Source organism: Triplophysa dalaica, chromosome 6, assembly GCF_015846415.1.
Source record: "Triplophysa dalaica isolate WHDGS20190420 chromosome 6, ASM1584641v1, whole genome shotgun sequence".
NCBI lineage: Eukaryota > Metazoa > Chordata > Actinopteri > Cypriniformes > Nemacheilidae > Triplophysa > Triplophysa dalaica.
In genome coordinates this window covers 21,454,881-21,473,014 of record NC_079547.1, presented here as the reverse complement: position 1 = coordinate 21,473,014, position 18,134 = coordinate 21,454,881, and the positions used below count along the sequence as shown (strand labels likewise).

At 39.1% G+C, this 18,134-nt stretch overlaps 1 protein-coding gene across 1 annotated transcript; it reads left to right on the top strand.

The window, feature by feature from the left end:
• Positions 1-5,222: 5,222 nt before the first annotated feature.
• epha2a (eph receptor A2 a) lies at positions 5,223-18,053 on the top strand. The gene is made up of 17 exons (XM_056751608.1): positions 5,223-5,384; positions 5,653-5,720; positions 6,906-7,569; positions 12,634-12,789; positions 12,934-13,266; positions 13,465-13,592; positions 14,527-14,704; positions 14,851-14,953; positions 15,164-15,219; positions 15,323-15,448; positions 15,564-15,749; positions 15,851-15,912; positions 16,172-16,381; positions 16,503-16,652; positions 16,755-16,948; positions 17,054-17,209; positions 17,328-18,053. The coding sequence occupies exons 1-17, from the start codon at positions 5,300-5,302 to the stop codon at positions 17,428-17,430; spliced, it is 2,958 nt and encodes a 985-aa protein (XP_056607586.1). The 5' UTR covers positions 5,223-5,299; the 3' UTR covers positions 17,431-18,053.
• Positions 18,054-18,134: the final 81 nt, after the last annotated feature.

Genomic DNA, 18,134 nt, shown 5'->3' with positions numbered 1-18,134 from the left:
AACCCTTTTTCAAAAAATCTTCTTTTGTGTTTTGCAGAAGACAGTAAGTCAAACAGGTTTGAAATGACAAGAGGGCGTGTAAATAATGAAACAATTTTCATTTTGAAGGTGAACTTTTCCTTTAGGTTTTGCCATATGTTATCTGCCCGTATTTAATGTATAACATACACAGACCTCACAAAAAGTAAATTTTTTGAATGCATATGTACTGTATACCTTAAACATATTATGAACTTACAAAGAAAATCAAGATTTGATGTTAGGATCTGATGGATCAACTAATCGCCTTCTGTCTAATTCTAAGTTGTGCTGTAATGTACTGAAAAAATACAATACAAATAAAAAACTAAATAAAATTGCAATTATGAAATTAAGCACAACATGTGTGTTTTTTCATAAAACCATTTGAATTCAGTTTAATGCGACCTTTTAAGTAATATAGATTTTAGGAACATTTTACACCAAACACAGAATTTACACAGATGTGCATCTTCACATGCACACACACACACGATCACACTAAAAATCACAGCTGGGACCACACTAAAACTGGCCTCCCAGCTAGATCACCAGCTGAAGTCAAAGTGTGATGTAAAATGTAAACAAGGTGACAGAAGTTCCTGTTTGTGTGACAAGTGTTTGTGCTGTATAGCAAGTTGAATGTGTTCCATGAAGAAAAAATCAAGGAGCTCATCTGTCACCTTTTTAACGTGCAGCCAATGGGGCCATGTGTGATTTGTGTGCGAGTATGTTAAAGACTGCTCGGGGTAGGAATGGTTGTGGCACCAGGGGTCTTATTGTGTGTAAGATCTCCCACACTTCTTTCAATCATCCACGCTCTTTCCATCACCCCCTTACTGCCACCCTGACACTTGTCTTCCTTGGATTTAAGTGCTTTGTTCCTTTAACTCCTTTGTTCTTACGCCAGGACAGCATTCCAATCAAGCTGAGCATACAAACACATGCATATGAATGTGTGCCATCCTCTTTATGGGGCTCTTCACCAACACACATTACATTTATCTTCCCTCTAAACACTGCGCTGACTAATTTAAGGCCCTGCCTGCTCCTAAGTACTCAATACTTCTAGATTAAGAAACTGAATGAACCCTGTTAGTCATGTAGCAGATCAAAGAAACTGGTTTAAGTAGAAGCAAACTAGGGATACATAAGTGGAATACAATTAACAAGTGTTAAAAAGAAGATGTACAAGTATTTATTTCACGTCTCTCACACGTTTGTTCAATCGCAGAATTTTGTTGTCAAATATTTAATGTAGTGGACAGGTATACAACAGATTGTTGTCCCACATATTTGATGGCACCCATTGTTGATGTTTACTAAAAATGAATGAGCTCTGAGATTTATATTTCATCACCAGTTTTGAGATATTAAGCATTAAAGTTTTTTGCATTCCATTTGACTTTTGAGATAGAACCTTTTTGTTTCCAAAAAAATGTTTAAATAAATTACGCAATGCAAAGAAAAAAACATCACATATTGTAAATTAGTTTTCAGAATATGAATATGTAATTAACAAAAATGTGTCCAAAATGTCGTATAGACCCTTAACAGAAATTCGAAGGTGACTATTTCCTCAAGACATGTTTTTTCATAAATGTGAATTAACAGAGGTAAAGGTTCAATTTTACCCTAATATCGCTGCTGTCTTTCTGAAACCTTGTGTCTCCATATTTGGTGACTTTTATTTTTTTAAATCATTATAATTAGTCATCCTTTATGTTTGTCACTGGAGTGTATTCAATTCAAACCAATAAAATGTATTTAAATGTCCATCTCAACTTTAAAACACAGTATTTAATCATTTAAAAATAAAGTGTTTTTTCTATTTCCTATAAAACTGAAATTTTGGACATCTGATGTTTATATATTAAAACTATAAAAAACATCTGGGTGATACAGGGTGGTCCACTTTTCTTTAGGGCCTTGTGGTCTCTGTATTTACTCCTTTAGGGTTTATTCACAATAACTGGAAAGCTGTTATCTCTCGTGTTATACTTGACATTAAAGTTTGTGAATGGAATACTACTAAAATGACGTATATAATGTTACACATAGTGCAGACAACAAATTGTTTGTCAGTTCTGATACCTGATCAAACAATCCCTGTTCCATTGTTTTGAAACAGAAGTGCATAGATTTTGATGGGAACATTTTATGCCAATGGAAATCTGTATACAAAACTATAACTACACATATTAACCTCTTTCATGATTCAGAAGCATGACTAGTTTTGTTAAAGTTACATTAACAGTGCGTTAACTACTCGCCATATGTCACTGGCACACATCCCGCGACAGTGGCTCTAGTAAAAGGATTCGTGTAGGACCGGCACTGTTAACAAAGCCTTTGAGGGCCAGACAGATTCACCGGAACCCACAATGGAGGGCCGCCTCTGTATTTGCGTTTTCGACTAGAGGTGGGGACGAGGGTGACGAGAGAGTGTCGAGGGGTGGATGAGTTGAATGACCTGCAGCAGTGGTCTCACTGCAGATCCGTGACCCTCAGAGTAAAGGGCCAGCCTCCTGGCGTGAAGTGCTTTGTATTGATGGTTGTGTGGAACAGAGTGGAAGGGTGCAGGGGGGATCGACGGGAGTGCAGCAGATAATTCAAGCCTCCTGCGTCGCACATGGCCCGTGAATGAAAAGAGTCCTCTGCATTGTGAGGGCATCTCAATGGCTCTAGCTCCTCATTTGTTGAAGACAAATGTTCCTCTGAACATAAGTGTCTTGTGCTTGCACACCAAATAGAGCAAAGTCATTAATCATCCATTTTATGTGGCCAAGAGCTTGTTCCAAAAATTAAAAAGCATGCTCAACTTTTCAAGAAGTTCTGGGAAGATAAACAAGGCTTTTCTTTGTAGAAACATTAACGTACGCACATAAATATACACAAAACCATGTTAATTACAAGCGTTTGCCCGTGCCTAATTGGTTATCCGTTTTAATAGCAAGACATGTTGATAAAACTGTGCTCGCTGCAAGTCACCCCAGTATAGAGATTGGACTAGACAAATGTTGGACCTCCATTTGTCTTTATAAACTATATGTCTCTAAACCTTCTCACAATAGATTCATAAATAGCCTCCCGTTGAATATTGTGCAATTCATCTATCAGGAAATCTTCCAGTTTCTACAGAAAGGTTGGAGCAGGGAACCTGCTTCTCACTCTTATTTCATAATTGTAAATTCATAATCATTCATAATTGTAGAGAGCTTTGCTCTTGAAACACTACAGGAGTTGAAACAGGTTGTTTAAGTTGTAGGTGCTCTAAACAGAACTTGTTCTGGGACAACTTGTTCACACCCTTTTTTTGCCATGCAACCTAATATAAAGTTACAAAGGATGACCACAATGTTTTCTTTTATAACAGTTTCTTACACAATTAGTATTAACCCCTAACTGTGAGAGTTTATGTTATTTTGTTTGTGTCTGAACATGTAAGATTATAATTTGAAACATGGATTGTCTATTTGTGATAATATCTCGTTTGTTTAGTTGTAGTTTCAGGCCAGTATCTTTTCTTTCTGTTATGTTGGTTATATTATTTTTATATTGGCACTCTGCTTAGAAGTTACCTGTTAACACATTCCTCAGACCAGCTGATGGAAAATATTCCTTTCTTGAGTCATCTATTGGTAAAGGTTTTTGAATAAAGGGGCTGTTTTTTGCCTTTATGTGTTTGTGTTTAGTCATCTCACTGCTTTTCATGTGTATTATGGTGTTTTCTTAACGTCATCATGAGGACACCTTGAAATTATATGACATTTTTGTCAAAATTGAGTTATTACATTCGTATTTTGTGACGTTTTGTATGTTGTGTACATTTGGGTTCTATCTAAAGTCAAATGGAATGCAAAACTATTTCAAAACTGCTCCGAATGCAGAAAAACCTTATACTTCCAAGGTTGTGAATTAAGAAAGTTGAAGGGTTTGGTGAGGTATATTGCGTTTAACAACTATTCAATTCAAGGAAGTTTAACTTGTTTAATTTTTGTGAAATAACATATCGTCAATTTTGAACAAATAATTAATGTTGTTGTTATGCAATGTGTTTTGTACTTTTGTAGGTTTGTCCGTAAGATAAAGACTGAAATATATAATAAAAAAGTCGCCTTTAATGCTTTTAATGGCTGATATCTACACAGCACCATCTACAGTGCTCTGATTCTCCTGTCAGTTAAACTCCTTGATTTTGTTCAGTGCCCTGGTGCATAAATCTCTCGTCAAGTTTGTCCAAAATTAAAGCCGAAGTCTTTTATTCACCCTCCATGTCTAATGAATATTCATAATTGCTCTCACAATGCAGGCAGCTTCTAAAGCTCTTGAGAAGAAGTCAGCTTGTGTTTGACTCCCAGGTCATAGCACTCTGGCAGACTGCGGCACAAAAGAGACTTGACTCAAGCATTCCTCTACGTTGCCCGGCAATGCTTTTGTTTGCCCTGTTTCGCTGTCTACATATTCATACTCCTTCAAGTCATTAGTAGTTAGTCATTCATTGAGGCAAGCCCACTTGACCCCTTTCTTTTCCTTGTCATGGGAAAGACATAGTGACGGAGGGTTTGCAAAACATTTGGAGAGTGTTTAAGGTTAATTCAATAACTAACTATTTAAATTTAATAACTAGCTCATCAATCCATCATAATAGTGTGTTAGTCTACATTTAGGGTTACAAGCTTCAGCCACATAAGCCTGTGATAAAATAATAATATTGGGTTTGTAAAATTCTGGTTTATCAATGAAATCCAGTGTTTTTTCACCGCTTCAATTGTTGGGTCATTCAAATGCCTTTTCTATATATATAAATACGTTTTATTGGACAACTGTCTACTAAATAAATAAAAAACGTTGGCTGAAGATGAAGGAAGTTCCTTGTATAATTTCTGAACAGATTAGCTTATTTAAGTCAAATTCACAGTGAATACGATCTTTAAAGTGGTTTCAGTCCAAATTATCTCGATATTATCTTAAAAGGAAAGGAACTGAAGAGCGCTCTCTTTGAACTGAGACCGTGCCCAATCGTCTAAAATTACTATTGTGCAAATGAACCTGGGCAAACTTCCGAAACACATTGAACAGGTGTGGAGGCTGTCACTCAAAGCACCCGGGTCCACGGCCACGCCCCACCGGCTCCATACATGGAGCGCATTCCAGAGGGCGGAGTCACTTGACTTCCCACAGCCATGAATGAAACTTGTCTACACTTTAGTAAGTTCCTGTGTCGCGTATATGTCGGAGGAATTTCGTGCGGAGCGAAAACTTTACATTTAGGAGAAAGATGGAGAACCGCCGCACGTCGCTTCGTTTATTATTTGTGTATTTATTTGTTAACAACGTATTTATTGTGATCCAGTCAAAAGAACGTAAGTAAAACTGACTTTCTGTTCTGAAAAGTGCTCATAAATACTCAGTGTAGAGAACATGACATGCCGTTTTTCCGATAAGTTTGTATTCTATTTGTTTATCTATTCATTATTCGTATAAATGTAGATATAAGCATTTTATTTCATTTTTATTGACGTGTAATTTAAGCATCATTTTTATCCAGAGCTTTTTTTATTTGATCAACTCATTATACGGTTATTAAAACGTGCATTCATTTTTATGCCTAATTTTTTTATCATGAACTAGATGTGCTGCTTGATATGAAGGCTGCCGGAAGTGAGTTGGGTTGGTTGACCAGGCCGAATGAAGAAGGGGTGAGTTTATCATTTATATTTCTATAACAGTAATGCAATGATTAAAATTGGCTCCATTAAGTCTCCCGTTTTGTTTGCTGTACATCAAACGTGTTACACGGACATGAGTCAATTTGAGTTTTATGAAACTCCTCTGTTGAGTCATATCCTAAACCCATTACAACCTTTTAAAGCCATTAAAGTTATTAAAGTTACCTGAGTAAGACAAGTCGACATTTCTTTGGCAACAGCCCACCTGAATAGTGTAATATCATGAAGTAAATCTATTATTACACTACAAAAGACTGTGATGTTACATGTGCAATATACTGTAATATGGAAATGGACTTGTTGAATGGACAAATAAGCTAATGACAAAAGTTTGTTCTATAATACTACAATTGCTTAAAATTTGTATTTGTGTGTGAAATAATTTTTTTGAAATTCTAATTCGCAAGTCATGAATGCAATTCCAAGTAATGGAAATTCAAAGCTGTGGGAAACCTGACATACTAAATTCAGAAAGAAAGCAAATAGGTTTTGCTTGGAAAGCATGTTATATAAATATTTTCCTTTATGAAGATTTTGAATGAATAGGGTTTGATCTGAGGCTGTGCAGAAAGCAAACCACATTTAATCTTTGAAACATTGTTTTTTTAAGAATCCACTGCAAATTCCTCTCCAGCCAAACTAAGACCGCACTTGAAACATACTGCGGTGTCCGGCCGCTTACTCCTAGCATGCGTACTCGCACACTAACTTGCTTAATTAATCTTTGAGGTTAGATCTGTCATCTTACATTTTCCTGATGTTGCGAATGCTTTCCATCAGTCATCTCTACGCTGCTGTGTTCAAAAAGCCCTTTGAGGTCATGGCTATTTTGTGAGCTTTTCCAGAGCTTTTTGAAGAGCCGAGTGAAAGAGAATGTTGCAAGGGAGAAATAGAGTGAGCTTTGTGGGAAAGAGGAGAGCTTTTCTTTCACAGAGGCCTGCTTTTTGTCCTCATCCACACCCTTCTAATGAAATACATTTACAAAGGTGTGACTCCCACATTCAGTATGTCTTGTTGCAACTGAAATCTTGAAATAAGATACTGGAACAGGATATGTATTGAAGTGTAAAAACGAAAAAACGAAAAAACGAAAAATGTGTTTTTAATTAAGATTGTAATGAAGTTTCTCTTTCTCTCTTTTTCAATGTTCCTCAGTGGGAGATTGTCCAGACGGTGGTGAACGGCTCACTACTTTATACCTACAGCGTGTGCAATGTCGCCACTGACGTCGATCAGGACAACTGGCTTCGCACCACATTTATCCAGCGTGGGCTCGACATTTCTCGCGTCACCGTTGAGCTACGCTTTGTGATACGGGACTGCAACTCGTTCGGCGGCTCTTCGCCATCCTGTCGAGAAACCTTCGGCCTCTACCTAGGCGAATACGACACGGATGTCGGCACAAACTTTCGCAAAGGCCAGTTCAAAAAAATAGCAACTGTAGCGCCGGACGAAGTAACAGCCAATCGCGGAGGGGGCCGAGCCGATCTACGGGTGAACGTTGAGAGGCGGAGCATCGGACCCCTCTCCAGAAGGGGGTTCTACCTAGCCTTCCAGGATCTGGGGAGCTGTGTGGCTGTCCTGGGTTTGAAGGTTTTCTACACCACCTGCCCAGCCATGATGAGGAGCCTGGCCGCCTTCCCTGAGCAGGTGGCATCAAGTGCCTTGGCGGAGGTGGAGGGCACCTGTGTGAAGGACGCAGTTGTGGTTGGAGACGCTACTCCACGAATGTACTGCACTTCTGAGGGAGAGTGGGTCGTTCCTGTGGGCCAATGTATCTGCCGAGCGGGATACCAAGCTGTTGGAGAAACCTGCAAAGGTAAGCTTTTGTAACATGATAAGGGTCTATCTAGATGGGTTTTGTCAGAAACCAAGATAAGACTGTGTTAAAATCACTTCAATTGTTAATCGGCCCAACCAGTCGCTCATTATCTCAAACAAGCCAAAATCTGCATTTTCTTGGACTGGTTGATGTATTCCTCTGTAAGTATGGTGGGCTTCGGTATTCGAATGTTGAATGCACAGAATTTGAACTGAATAGCAAATGCAACCCTGGAGCAACTGCGGGTCATTGTGGGTGGGCAGATGGCAAGTGTCTTGGCGGGTGAGGGTGTGTCTGGGAAGCCTGAGAGATTTTTGTGGTTGCCACAGAGCTGTTTGAGGAGTTTGTGAGATGACTAGAGTCAAATGGAATGTCAGCCGGCCCCACACCCTCTCACCTGCCGGTGTATTATTTCTGAATGTTTGTTTAGTGTTTCAGGAAGGAAGTGCGAAGATACAAGGCTGCCACTGAAAAGGAATGTACGTGCATATTAACAGTTGCATGATTTGCATTCATAGGTTTTTGCCCTTCAGACATTGTCACAATGATTTGAATAGAAAGAACCTCAGCTACAAGCTTGGATGACAGGGGTGTAATCTTGCAAAGAGTAATTGAAGATTGATGGTTTATTTATTTGTTGAAATATGTCCGTTTAGAATTGAATGAAAAAGAAAGTCGCCTTGAACCGGCATAAGCATGTTTGGAAATGTGAGAAGTGTGAGATAACACAATATCACCAAGTGGCATTTGCAGTTTGATACTAAAAGAACTAAGGTCAATTTACTGAGTCATTTTTAAAGGGAATTTTAACCAAGTTGTCCTAGGGTGACTTAAAGAAACGGTTCACATAAAAATGAAAATTCCATCTTTATTCACTCACCCTCACCAAATCTGTATAACCATCTTTGGTCTGAGAAAGATATTTGGAAGAATGCTTGTGACCAAACAGTTATTTGCCACCATTGGAAAGTGGCAAAAATTGCTTTAAAAAAGTTTTTTGTTCTGTTAAAAACAAAAGAAGATATTTTGAAGAATGTAGGAAAGCAAACCGTTCTGGGACACTTTCGACTACCATTGTTATTTTTCCTGCTATGGTAGTCAATGGTGGCTAAGAACTGTTTGGTTACATGCATTTTTTCAAATGTCTTTCTCTGTGTTCAAAGAAATGTATACAGATTTGAAACAACTCGAGGTTGAGTAAATGATGACAGAATTTTTATTAATGGGTGGACTGTCTCTTTAAGTTTGAACTTTATGTAATTATTTACTATGAGATTTTTTATTTAACTAGGAATAAAAAAGTATTCTTTCTTTTTTAAAATAAATGCCACTGGGTTCAATACTTTTTTATAATTGAATGCATTTACACCCATACTTTTTAAGAGTGCCCTTCAAGACTTTTTGAGGAAACTTTACTATCTTTATGTTCAAGGTTTTCGTTTCCTTATAAAATTCCCCAACAGGCTTATCTCCCTTTTCCCATATCTCCCAACAGCTGATATGACTCAGTGGGCAGAGCTCCCATTACCTGGCTTACTTTGCGTGTGTAAGCGTGTTACCATGACAACGGCACACCACAGATTACAGAGAAGGTTTGGCATGTTTGAGGTCTGTCTGGGATAGTCATCATGTAATTGAAGGTTATCTCGGAACTCTGGACAGCTTTTGTACTTGTGAGAAAATGTGCTTTTAAGTTGACACGCTGTGAAACTCCAAATGCAATATTTTAGGAGTTCAATAACATCTTTATTCTTCGGCAAACAACCTCTAGTATAACAGCAGGTCCAATTGTTGTATGTTACAGCCGATAAAGCTAACACACACAGTCTTTAAAAAAAAGCCACATATTAGAAACCATTAGGAAGGTCAGTCTCGGGAAGAATGTGTTTAAAGACCTTGACTTCTGGACGTCCGACAGGAACCAGCACCTGAAACGGACTTTGGAGAAGATCAAGGGGCTGAAAAAAAAATCCCCGGCATTCTGGGTTAGTGGAAAAGGGCAGATTCCAAACATTTCCTTTATTATGCAGTTTCCAAGAGACGTGCTAAATGTTTTGACACTTTTGGAGGAAGCGTGAGGAACGATGACCAAATGACACGGCCTATGTAATAGAAACTGAATAGCTGCCTTTTGATGACATGTTTCAGGAATGAAGCCTACATGTCCAGACATCCCAAAGAGTTTGGGATCTTTCTGTTTTCCATCCTGACATTTTTTTTCCAGTAAACCATTGTTTCACTCTATAATTTCATCATTCGCTTATCTCTTTAAAGCCCCAGAGTGAACAACCTTCAGCCTTTTGATTTAGGTTGGTGATGTTTTTTCACTGTGTAGAGTGGAAAGATGCCTCAAAGCATTCGATTTAAGGGAGGGTTTTTAACCACAAACAATCACGGAGACAATGGCGTTGCTGTTGTCATTGTTTTCAGGGGAGTTTTACGAGTGCCTTTCTGCGTGACTGCTGCTCTGCTGTTCGGCTTATCGCCACCTGCCAGTTTTTGTGGGGGACAATTGTAGTTGGGCAGGCATGGGGGAAGGGGTCTTGCTTAAATGGCCGGCCAGAGAAATTGAGAAGTTTCATCGGGAAATTCCCAGCGTTCCGATGTTTAATTCCTTTTGGGGAAAAGTTTCAGCAGTTTTTGACCGTAACATCATTATTAATGCTGATAGATGTTGAAAGCATGTGTAAAATGTATTCTTGAGCAGTTGGGTACTTTTCATTGCTAGTTTTTTTTCGACTGATATGGGTTTTTCAATGACATACTGAAACCGATATCTTGAGAATAGTGTAATACAATGGCTAAATATTAGGACAGACAAACGATTATTCGCGAATAATCGCACACAGAATAAAAGTTTGTGTTTACATAAAATATGTCTGTGTACCGTTTATATTAATTGTCTATTTATAAAACCATACACGTACATGTGTATATATATATATGAATATTTAGGAATATTTAAATATTTACACTAATATTTACACGTTTATTTATATTGACCAATAATTTCAAATTATATATAAATGTTTTATAAATTTTATATTTGATATTTTTCTTAAATATATGCATGTGTGTATATGTTTATAAATACAAAATTATATGCTCAGTACACAGACATATATTGTGTAAACACACTCTTATTTTGGATGCGATTAATCGTTTGATAGCCCTAATACATATATGTGGGTAGTTGACAAATTTAATGTGAATGTGTCCTATGGTGTGAAAGCAAAAATGTATTAATTAACTCTCACGCTATTTTATATTATAAATATGAATAAAATAAAATAGTATATTATTTACAGTTACAGTGGCTACAAAATGTTTGCGGTCACACCATAGGACACATATATGGTATATTTGCCAACTACCTATTTATAAACACAATAAATATAATAATTAAAATAACAGAAATAATAAATAAATATAAAATATAATACTTTATATTAACTTTACATTTACTATATATATATATATATATATATGCTTTAATTTCTAGGAAAAGGACAAAAATAATTATGATTAAATCTTAAATTTTTAAAGTTACTTCTACAAAATTTGCTTACATTTGGAAAGCAGCCGTAACGAAACTGCTATTCTAACCGTTGACCTTTCCACCCAAAGGGCATTAACTATTCCCTTTGTGCATTGTGTCCACCAGTCAAAGACTTGGGTCTTATCAGCCTTTCAATCACTCGTGTCATGCATATTTCAGCGAATGGTGGAACACAAACGCAGTCAAAGTGCGCAAAATAGGCCTTAGTCAAATATCTCCACTTCCTCCATGTGCTGTCGCTGATGGAGCTATGACACTCTCCACCGACGCAGCTTAGCCCTAAATAGCTCCCTAGTGAAATTGGTCAGCCTGACGCATGGACGTCGCCTGTCAGCTTTTCCAGAACTCCGTATAAAATCCCCAAGGAAATGACATCAACATAATAAATAAGACCTATTACTCAAACTGACACTCTGAAGTTCGGATTCAGAGTTACCAATTTCACGTACGACGCCCACAATCGAGAAGATTAGACGATTGGAATGGGAGTTACCCCATTCTGGTTTCCAATAAAATGGACAAAGAGAGGCCGCTTTTCTTATGCGCATCCCCTCCTCCCATAGACGTCCATCCTTACAGCAGAGCAAATACACAAAACCCAGTGTAAAATCCCAGCGGGAGAGCCTCTGTCAGCGTTCCTTACGCACCCATTCACACTCGCTCACCTCCCGCCGGTCGTCAATCTGAACCTTGGCCCTTTGTTGGTGTGAGGGACTAGACCCGGGGGTGGACATAGTCCCATCAAAGGACGTGTGGAATCTATATTCACACTGATTTCTTGAGCCACTGAGGTTCTCATGCCTATTGAAATTAAAGCGCACCAGAAGCGGAGTGAGCTTAGGTCGGAGCATGTGATTCAGAATCATCGCCTTCAGCTCTCTTTGTTAATGATTGTTATATCACCCCCCCCCCCGATCATTCTTTCCGGAGTTTCATCCTTTGTGTTTGTTATAGCATGTCCTCATCCTTCAGCGGAGGAAGGAAAGGAGGAGAAGAGAAGGTCTGAGTACTAACATATGCTTGCATTCCAACATCCTGTTTTGTCAAACGGACATCCACATGTGCCCTATAGATCACCTGTCGTTATTCGATTTTTTTCTTAATTCTTTCATCACGAATTGGACAATACGCTTGAGCTGTACAAAAGTTAAGTGACCAGTTTGACTAGTTCTAGTTGTTTACATCAGCCTAAAAATCTTCCGCTTGGCATTGTGTGTTGCATCGCTCAATAGAAACAACATTGCTTTTTATGAATGCCTGTTGTTATGGATCGACTGTCTGTTGCGCTGGGTTCATTAGCTCTTGTTGTGTGGATTTGCGATGGCAGTGAAAGATCAGCTCTTCCTAAAGTTGAGCGGTTCCGCCCTTGCTGCACGCACGCAATGGCAGAGACTAAAAAGGATCACAGGGTGGTTATCGAAACTGCATTTTTAGCTAAAGGTGAATCTTTGTCCTCATTTGTTGTTTGCTCACCTGTGTTTTTCCTGTGATCTCTTTCATAGCATGTGAACCTGGCTATTACAAGAGCACAGATTCCATCCAGCCTTGTCAAGCGTGTCCGGATAACACCCAACGCTCGGGTCACGGAGCGCTCCTGTGTTCATGCCTGGAAGGCTTCTACCGGGCCCCGACGGATCCCAACACCGCACCCTGCTCTGGTTAGTGTGGATATGTTTTTGAATAAAAGTTTGAAAAGTGTGTGTGAACAGTTCACAAAATCACATTTTACATGTTATTTAACGTAATTACCATTTTCGCTCGAAAACCAAACAAACAAAAACCAAAATGCTTTTTTCCTTTAGCTCTTCCTAGTCCACCCCGAGACATAGTCTACGCCCCCCTTCTGACAGCAGGGAGTTTGCAACTGACCTGGGGCCCCCCAGCCGACACAGGCAGTCGCAGTGACATTTCCTACAGTGTGGCATGCGAGCGCTGCGAGGGTGGTCTGTGTTTGCCGTGCGGTGGTAGGGTGCGATTTGAGCCCACGCAGACGGCCTTGAAAGACCCTGAGGTTGTGGTTAGTGAGCTGGAACCTCACGTTAACTACACGTTTACGGTGGAAGCCCAGAGCGGTGTGTCTCAGTTCAGCCGGCAGAAAGCCACGGCTAGCATCACAACGGTGCTTCATTTCACAGGTTGGACATTTTAAGAGTTGTTTTACATTAGCGGAAACAAAAATGCATATTTGACTGTCCAATACAATTTGCGGACCAATGGGGTTTCGCTGTGGGGCGAGGCTAGAAATACTATTGAACATGTCATGGTGATATGATGTTGCACAATTTCATCCCATTTTTAGCTGAAATACTGATGAATCGTGGTTTTGGTTTCAGATGGTCCCAGGGTGTTGTACCTACGAGTGGAAGATCGGACCACCAACAGTCTGACTTTATCGTGGGTTGTGGACCACCATGTGCAGAACCTTGTCGCCCCCCGCTATGAGCTCATGTACCGCAAGAAGGTGATTACATTTATTTTTAGTGGGCTTCACTAAAGAGGAAATGCTTTAGAAGTTTGTTAAAACTCTACAATACGGTTTACAAGGTTTCGAAATCTACTTTACATTTTTTAAACCCAAAAGTTGTAAATGTTAACATTAACAAGCACAATGAGCTAACATGAACCATTGTATTGACATCAACTAACATTAAAGTCCTGTGAAATTAAAACTTACAGAGCCTATCTTTTCATGAAATATTGCAGTGTTCATTGTAAATAGTTTATCAATGTGGGTCGTTCTCTTTTTAAAATTTGTGTGCCTTCATAATCTTCAGTTAAAATCTGAAAATACACTTCCGTCTGACTATCCATCTTAAAGGATGTTTGTTAGACGGCTTGGGTGGGGCACCCGTTAACTCCTCCCTTTCAACTGTCCGTCTGCAGCCTGTTCCATTTAAAAATGAAACTGCTGTATTTATACATCCAATCAAATCACAGAGACGACGAAAGCCACGCCCACTATTCTTCGTATTCAAATTCCATTTCACTCGGAAATTCCAGTTCACAGGGACTTTAATAAAGATGAATAAATGCTGAAAAACTATGTTGGTTATTGTTAGTGCCTGTTAGTTAATGCATTCACTAATGTTTACAAATGCAACCTTATTGTAAAGTGTTACTTAAAGTTATTTCAAAACTAGCATGTGACTGTTTGAAGATGTTTTGCTATTGGTTTTAAAGGGGTTCAGACTTACGGTTTCCGTCTGGCAGACAAAAATATCTCAGACTCACATTGAAGGATGGATGTTGAATTTTAAATAGAAACTTGGGGTGGGCTAATTTGAAATGAGCCAGTGCAATCCCACCTATAACACCCAAGCACTCTCTTTCTGTGGCCTTTCCATTTTTAACCATTTAGACTAAACATTCAATTTCCTCTTCCCATTGTTTCATAGGAGGATCCCGGAGACCTGGATGTCACCACCTACAACGTTCTGGTCTTGGAAAAGAATTTCGTCCAGATAAATGATCTCTTACCGGGCACGAAGTATCTGTTTCGCGTTCACACTCTCACGGCAGAAGGTCACCCTAGCAGCCACAGCGCAGAACTTGAGTTGGAGACACTGGCTCTCGGTAAGCACTCGTGTGCGTGCGAATCCATCCGTGGGTGTTTGTTTTGTTGTGCTGTTTGCTCTCACAATATGATGTGTGCGATAGGTGGTGGGTGGTCAACAAGTGAGAACGTTTGTCAATGCTTTAATTTTTTTGGTCTCCAACAGCCGAATCTCAAACTCAGAATAGTTCAATGGTTGTCATGGGAGCCATCGCTGGGGGCGGAGTGATGTTGTCGATCGTCGTGGTCATTTTGCTGCTACACAAAAGGTTAGAGAACTTATCTGTGGCTTGACGTATTCCATTCCACGCACTTCTTTATCCTTATCACATCTCTTTTCAAGACAGGATTTCCCAACTTTCCATTCTGATCAGGCGTAGTTTACATTCTTGCTTTGATATGTAATCACTGTCAATTTAGAAATCAGGACAACGGCTTAAATCGGTCTCCTAATGTGTTGTTGAATTCTCTTTCATCAGGCGAATGAACTCGCATGTTCGACAGAGAGTTGATGGAGATTATTTCTCATGTCCAGGTACGGAACGGATTTAAAAATAAACCTTTTCCACACAAATCTGATCCTCTCCAAAGCTGCCAGTATTCAAAAGTGACAAAATCTTTCCCCGTTTGTTTTACAGAAAAACTCCTTCCTTTGACTACCTACGTTGACCCCCATACATACGAGGACCCCTCGGCAGCCATCCTCAAGTTTGCAAGTGAAATTCCTCCTAGTCATATCACCAAGCAGAAGGTCATCGGTGCAGGTATTCAGATAAAAAAAAACATATTTACTTTTTAACAAACGTTTTGACGAACAGTATTAGACTTGGATGTTTACAGGACCAAATGTAACAATTGTGCTTCCGTGTTGTTCCCTAGGAGAATTCGGTGAAGTTTTTCGTGGTTCTCTGAACGTACCGGGACGCTCTGAAGTCGCTGTAGCCATAAAGACGCTGAAGCCCGGCTACACCGAAAAACAGAGACAAGACTTTCTCAGTGAGGCCAGCATCATGGGACAGTTTGCTCACAAGAACATAATCCGCCTGGAGGGTGTGGTCACTAAATGTAAGCGCTAAATATCTTATAGTGTGGATTTAATTTCATTTTTATTGCATTTAAAATGCACAAAATGCTTATTTTAACACTCTGTTCTCTTCTACTTTCAGTCAAACATGCTATGATTATTACGGAGTATGTTGAGAACGGAGCGTTGGATCAATATTTAAGGGTATGTTTTATGTTTCAATCAACAAATGGGACAGACAAAATGTGCAAATTTGTCCTATGGTGAAAAAAAAAAGAATAAAGATAAATCTCTCTTACGCTATTTAATGTGATAAAATAGATTAACAATAATATAAAACCATGTCATATTAACAGTCTTCACACCATAGGACGATTTATTCGTCAACTACCTAGATGTTTTTCTTTTGAAACTTTTGTCACAATGTATCAGATGTATTTATGCGTTCCTTTGTGCTTCGCAGGATCACGATGGTGACTTTTCCTCCTATCAGCTGGTGGGCATGCTCAGTGGCATAGCGGCGGGTATGAAATACCTCTCTGACATGAACTACGTCCACAGGGACCTTGCCGCTCGCAACGTCCTGGTTAACGGAAACTTGGAGTGTAAGGTCTCCGATTTTGGTCTTTCGCGAGTGCTGGAGGACTTTCCTGAAGGAACCTACACGACCACAGTAAGCAATATAAAATCATAGAACCATAACATAAATTGTATTATTGTCATGATTTGAGATTGAGGCATTAAACGAAATTGCAAGCACGAATAGTAATTCTTTACTTATTTTAATCTTTCAGGGAGGCAAAATTCCTATTCGTTGGACGGCACCAGAGGCGATAGCACATAGGAAGTTTACGTCAGCCAGTGATGTGTGGAGTTTTGGCATTGTCATCTGGGAGGTGATGTCATACGGAGAGAGACCCTACTGGGACATGAGCAATCATGAGGTATGTTTCTTAACCAAGAAAGCAGATTTTTCACATTTTAAGATCTCCTGGTTTTCAAGTATGGAAATTCATTTTCTCTTTTACTTTTACTTTTGGTCACAGGTGATGAAATCCATAAATGAAGGCTTCAGGTTGCCGGCGCCAATGGGGTGTCCATCTGCCGTCAACCAGCTCATGCTTCAGTGCTGGATGCAGGACCGCTTCAAACGACCACGCTTTGTTGATATCGTCAACTTGCTTGAGAAGCTTCTTCGTAACCCAGAATCCCTCTCCGCCATCGCCAGTATCGACCCACGGTAAGATCCACGCTAGAAGAACTGTTGCACTTCAAATACGGTCACTTGTGCTGTTTTTCTATTAGGACGTTTTCAAAATTTTATCGCCTATTCTTTTTCTCCCAGGGTCTCAATTCGGTTACCAAGCACAAGTGGTAACGATTGCGCCCCCTTCAGGTCAGTGGACGAATGGCTGGAGTCAATCAAGATGGGCCAGTACAGAGAAACCTTCGGCCATGCTGGAATTAAAACTGTGGAACAAGTGTTGTGCTTGAAAATTGAGTAAGTATTCCTTTACATTAACAAAAATGTATGACAAAAACAAAACAAATATTTTTATATGGATATACATCTATGATAAACCCTCATCTAACCCATAACTCTTTATTTTATCATAAAGGGACATTATGAACATCGGCGTGCGGTTGCCAGGCCATCAGAAAAGAATAGCATACAGCATTCTGGGTCTCCAAGACCCGGCCTTGGATTTGTTTGCAGTGTGACCGTCCGATGATGCACAGTTGAGCTGGCTCAGACTGGATTTCAAAGCTAGCTATCTTCCAGGATTCCCTTTGGAAATGAGAATGTTTACTGATATTTCAATGATTTTTCATCACTTTCTAAGCTTTTTTAAGAAATGACTATATATGAATTTCATTGTACATGGGACCCATATTTTTCTCTTGTCACTTTTTAAAAGCCATATTAATAATGTGGGCGTATGATGGTTTGTTTCAAGTACTGTAACTGTTGTCCTCAGCTCTGATGATCTAACTGTTTTGAGCGTTGAAACTATAAAGGGTACGTCATAGTAACCTTGAGGACCAGGTTTCCATGCCTTGTTGGGCATATATACAAATGCTATATGAATAAGTCCACATTTTCAACAGAGTTGTTATGTGTTGGAGTCTGTAAAATTACAAGTGTATAAAGGTTAGTAAATGTTAAATGGTCTTTGTTTTCAGTCAGCATGTTGACTGCCTGTTTTATATTTAAAGGTAGCACAGGAAGTTTACATGTCTTATTTTAGCTCTTTTTTTAATTTAATATTTATTTTTTTATTTATTGGCTGTGTTTGTAAAGAAAAATGTGTACTTTATAGTATTAAAATATTTGTAAGTCTTCATCTTGCATCATTTTTGCTGTTCTCTATGCACCTTAGTTGTCTTCTGTGAGACAAATGAGCAGTGAAAAAAAACATAAATGA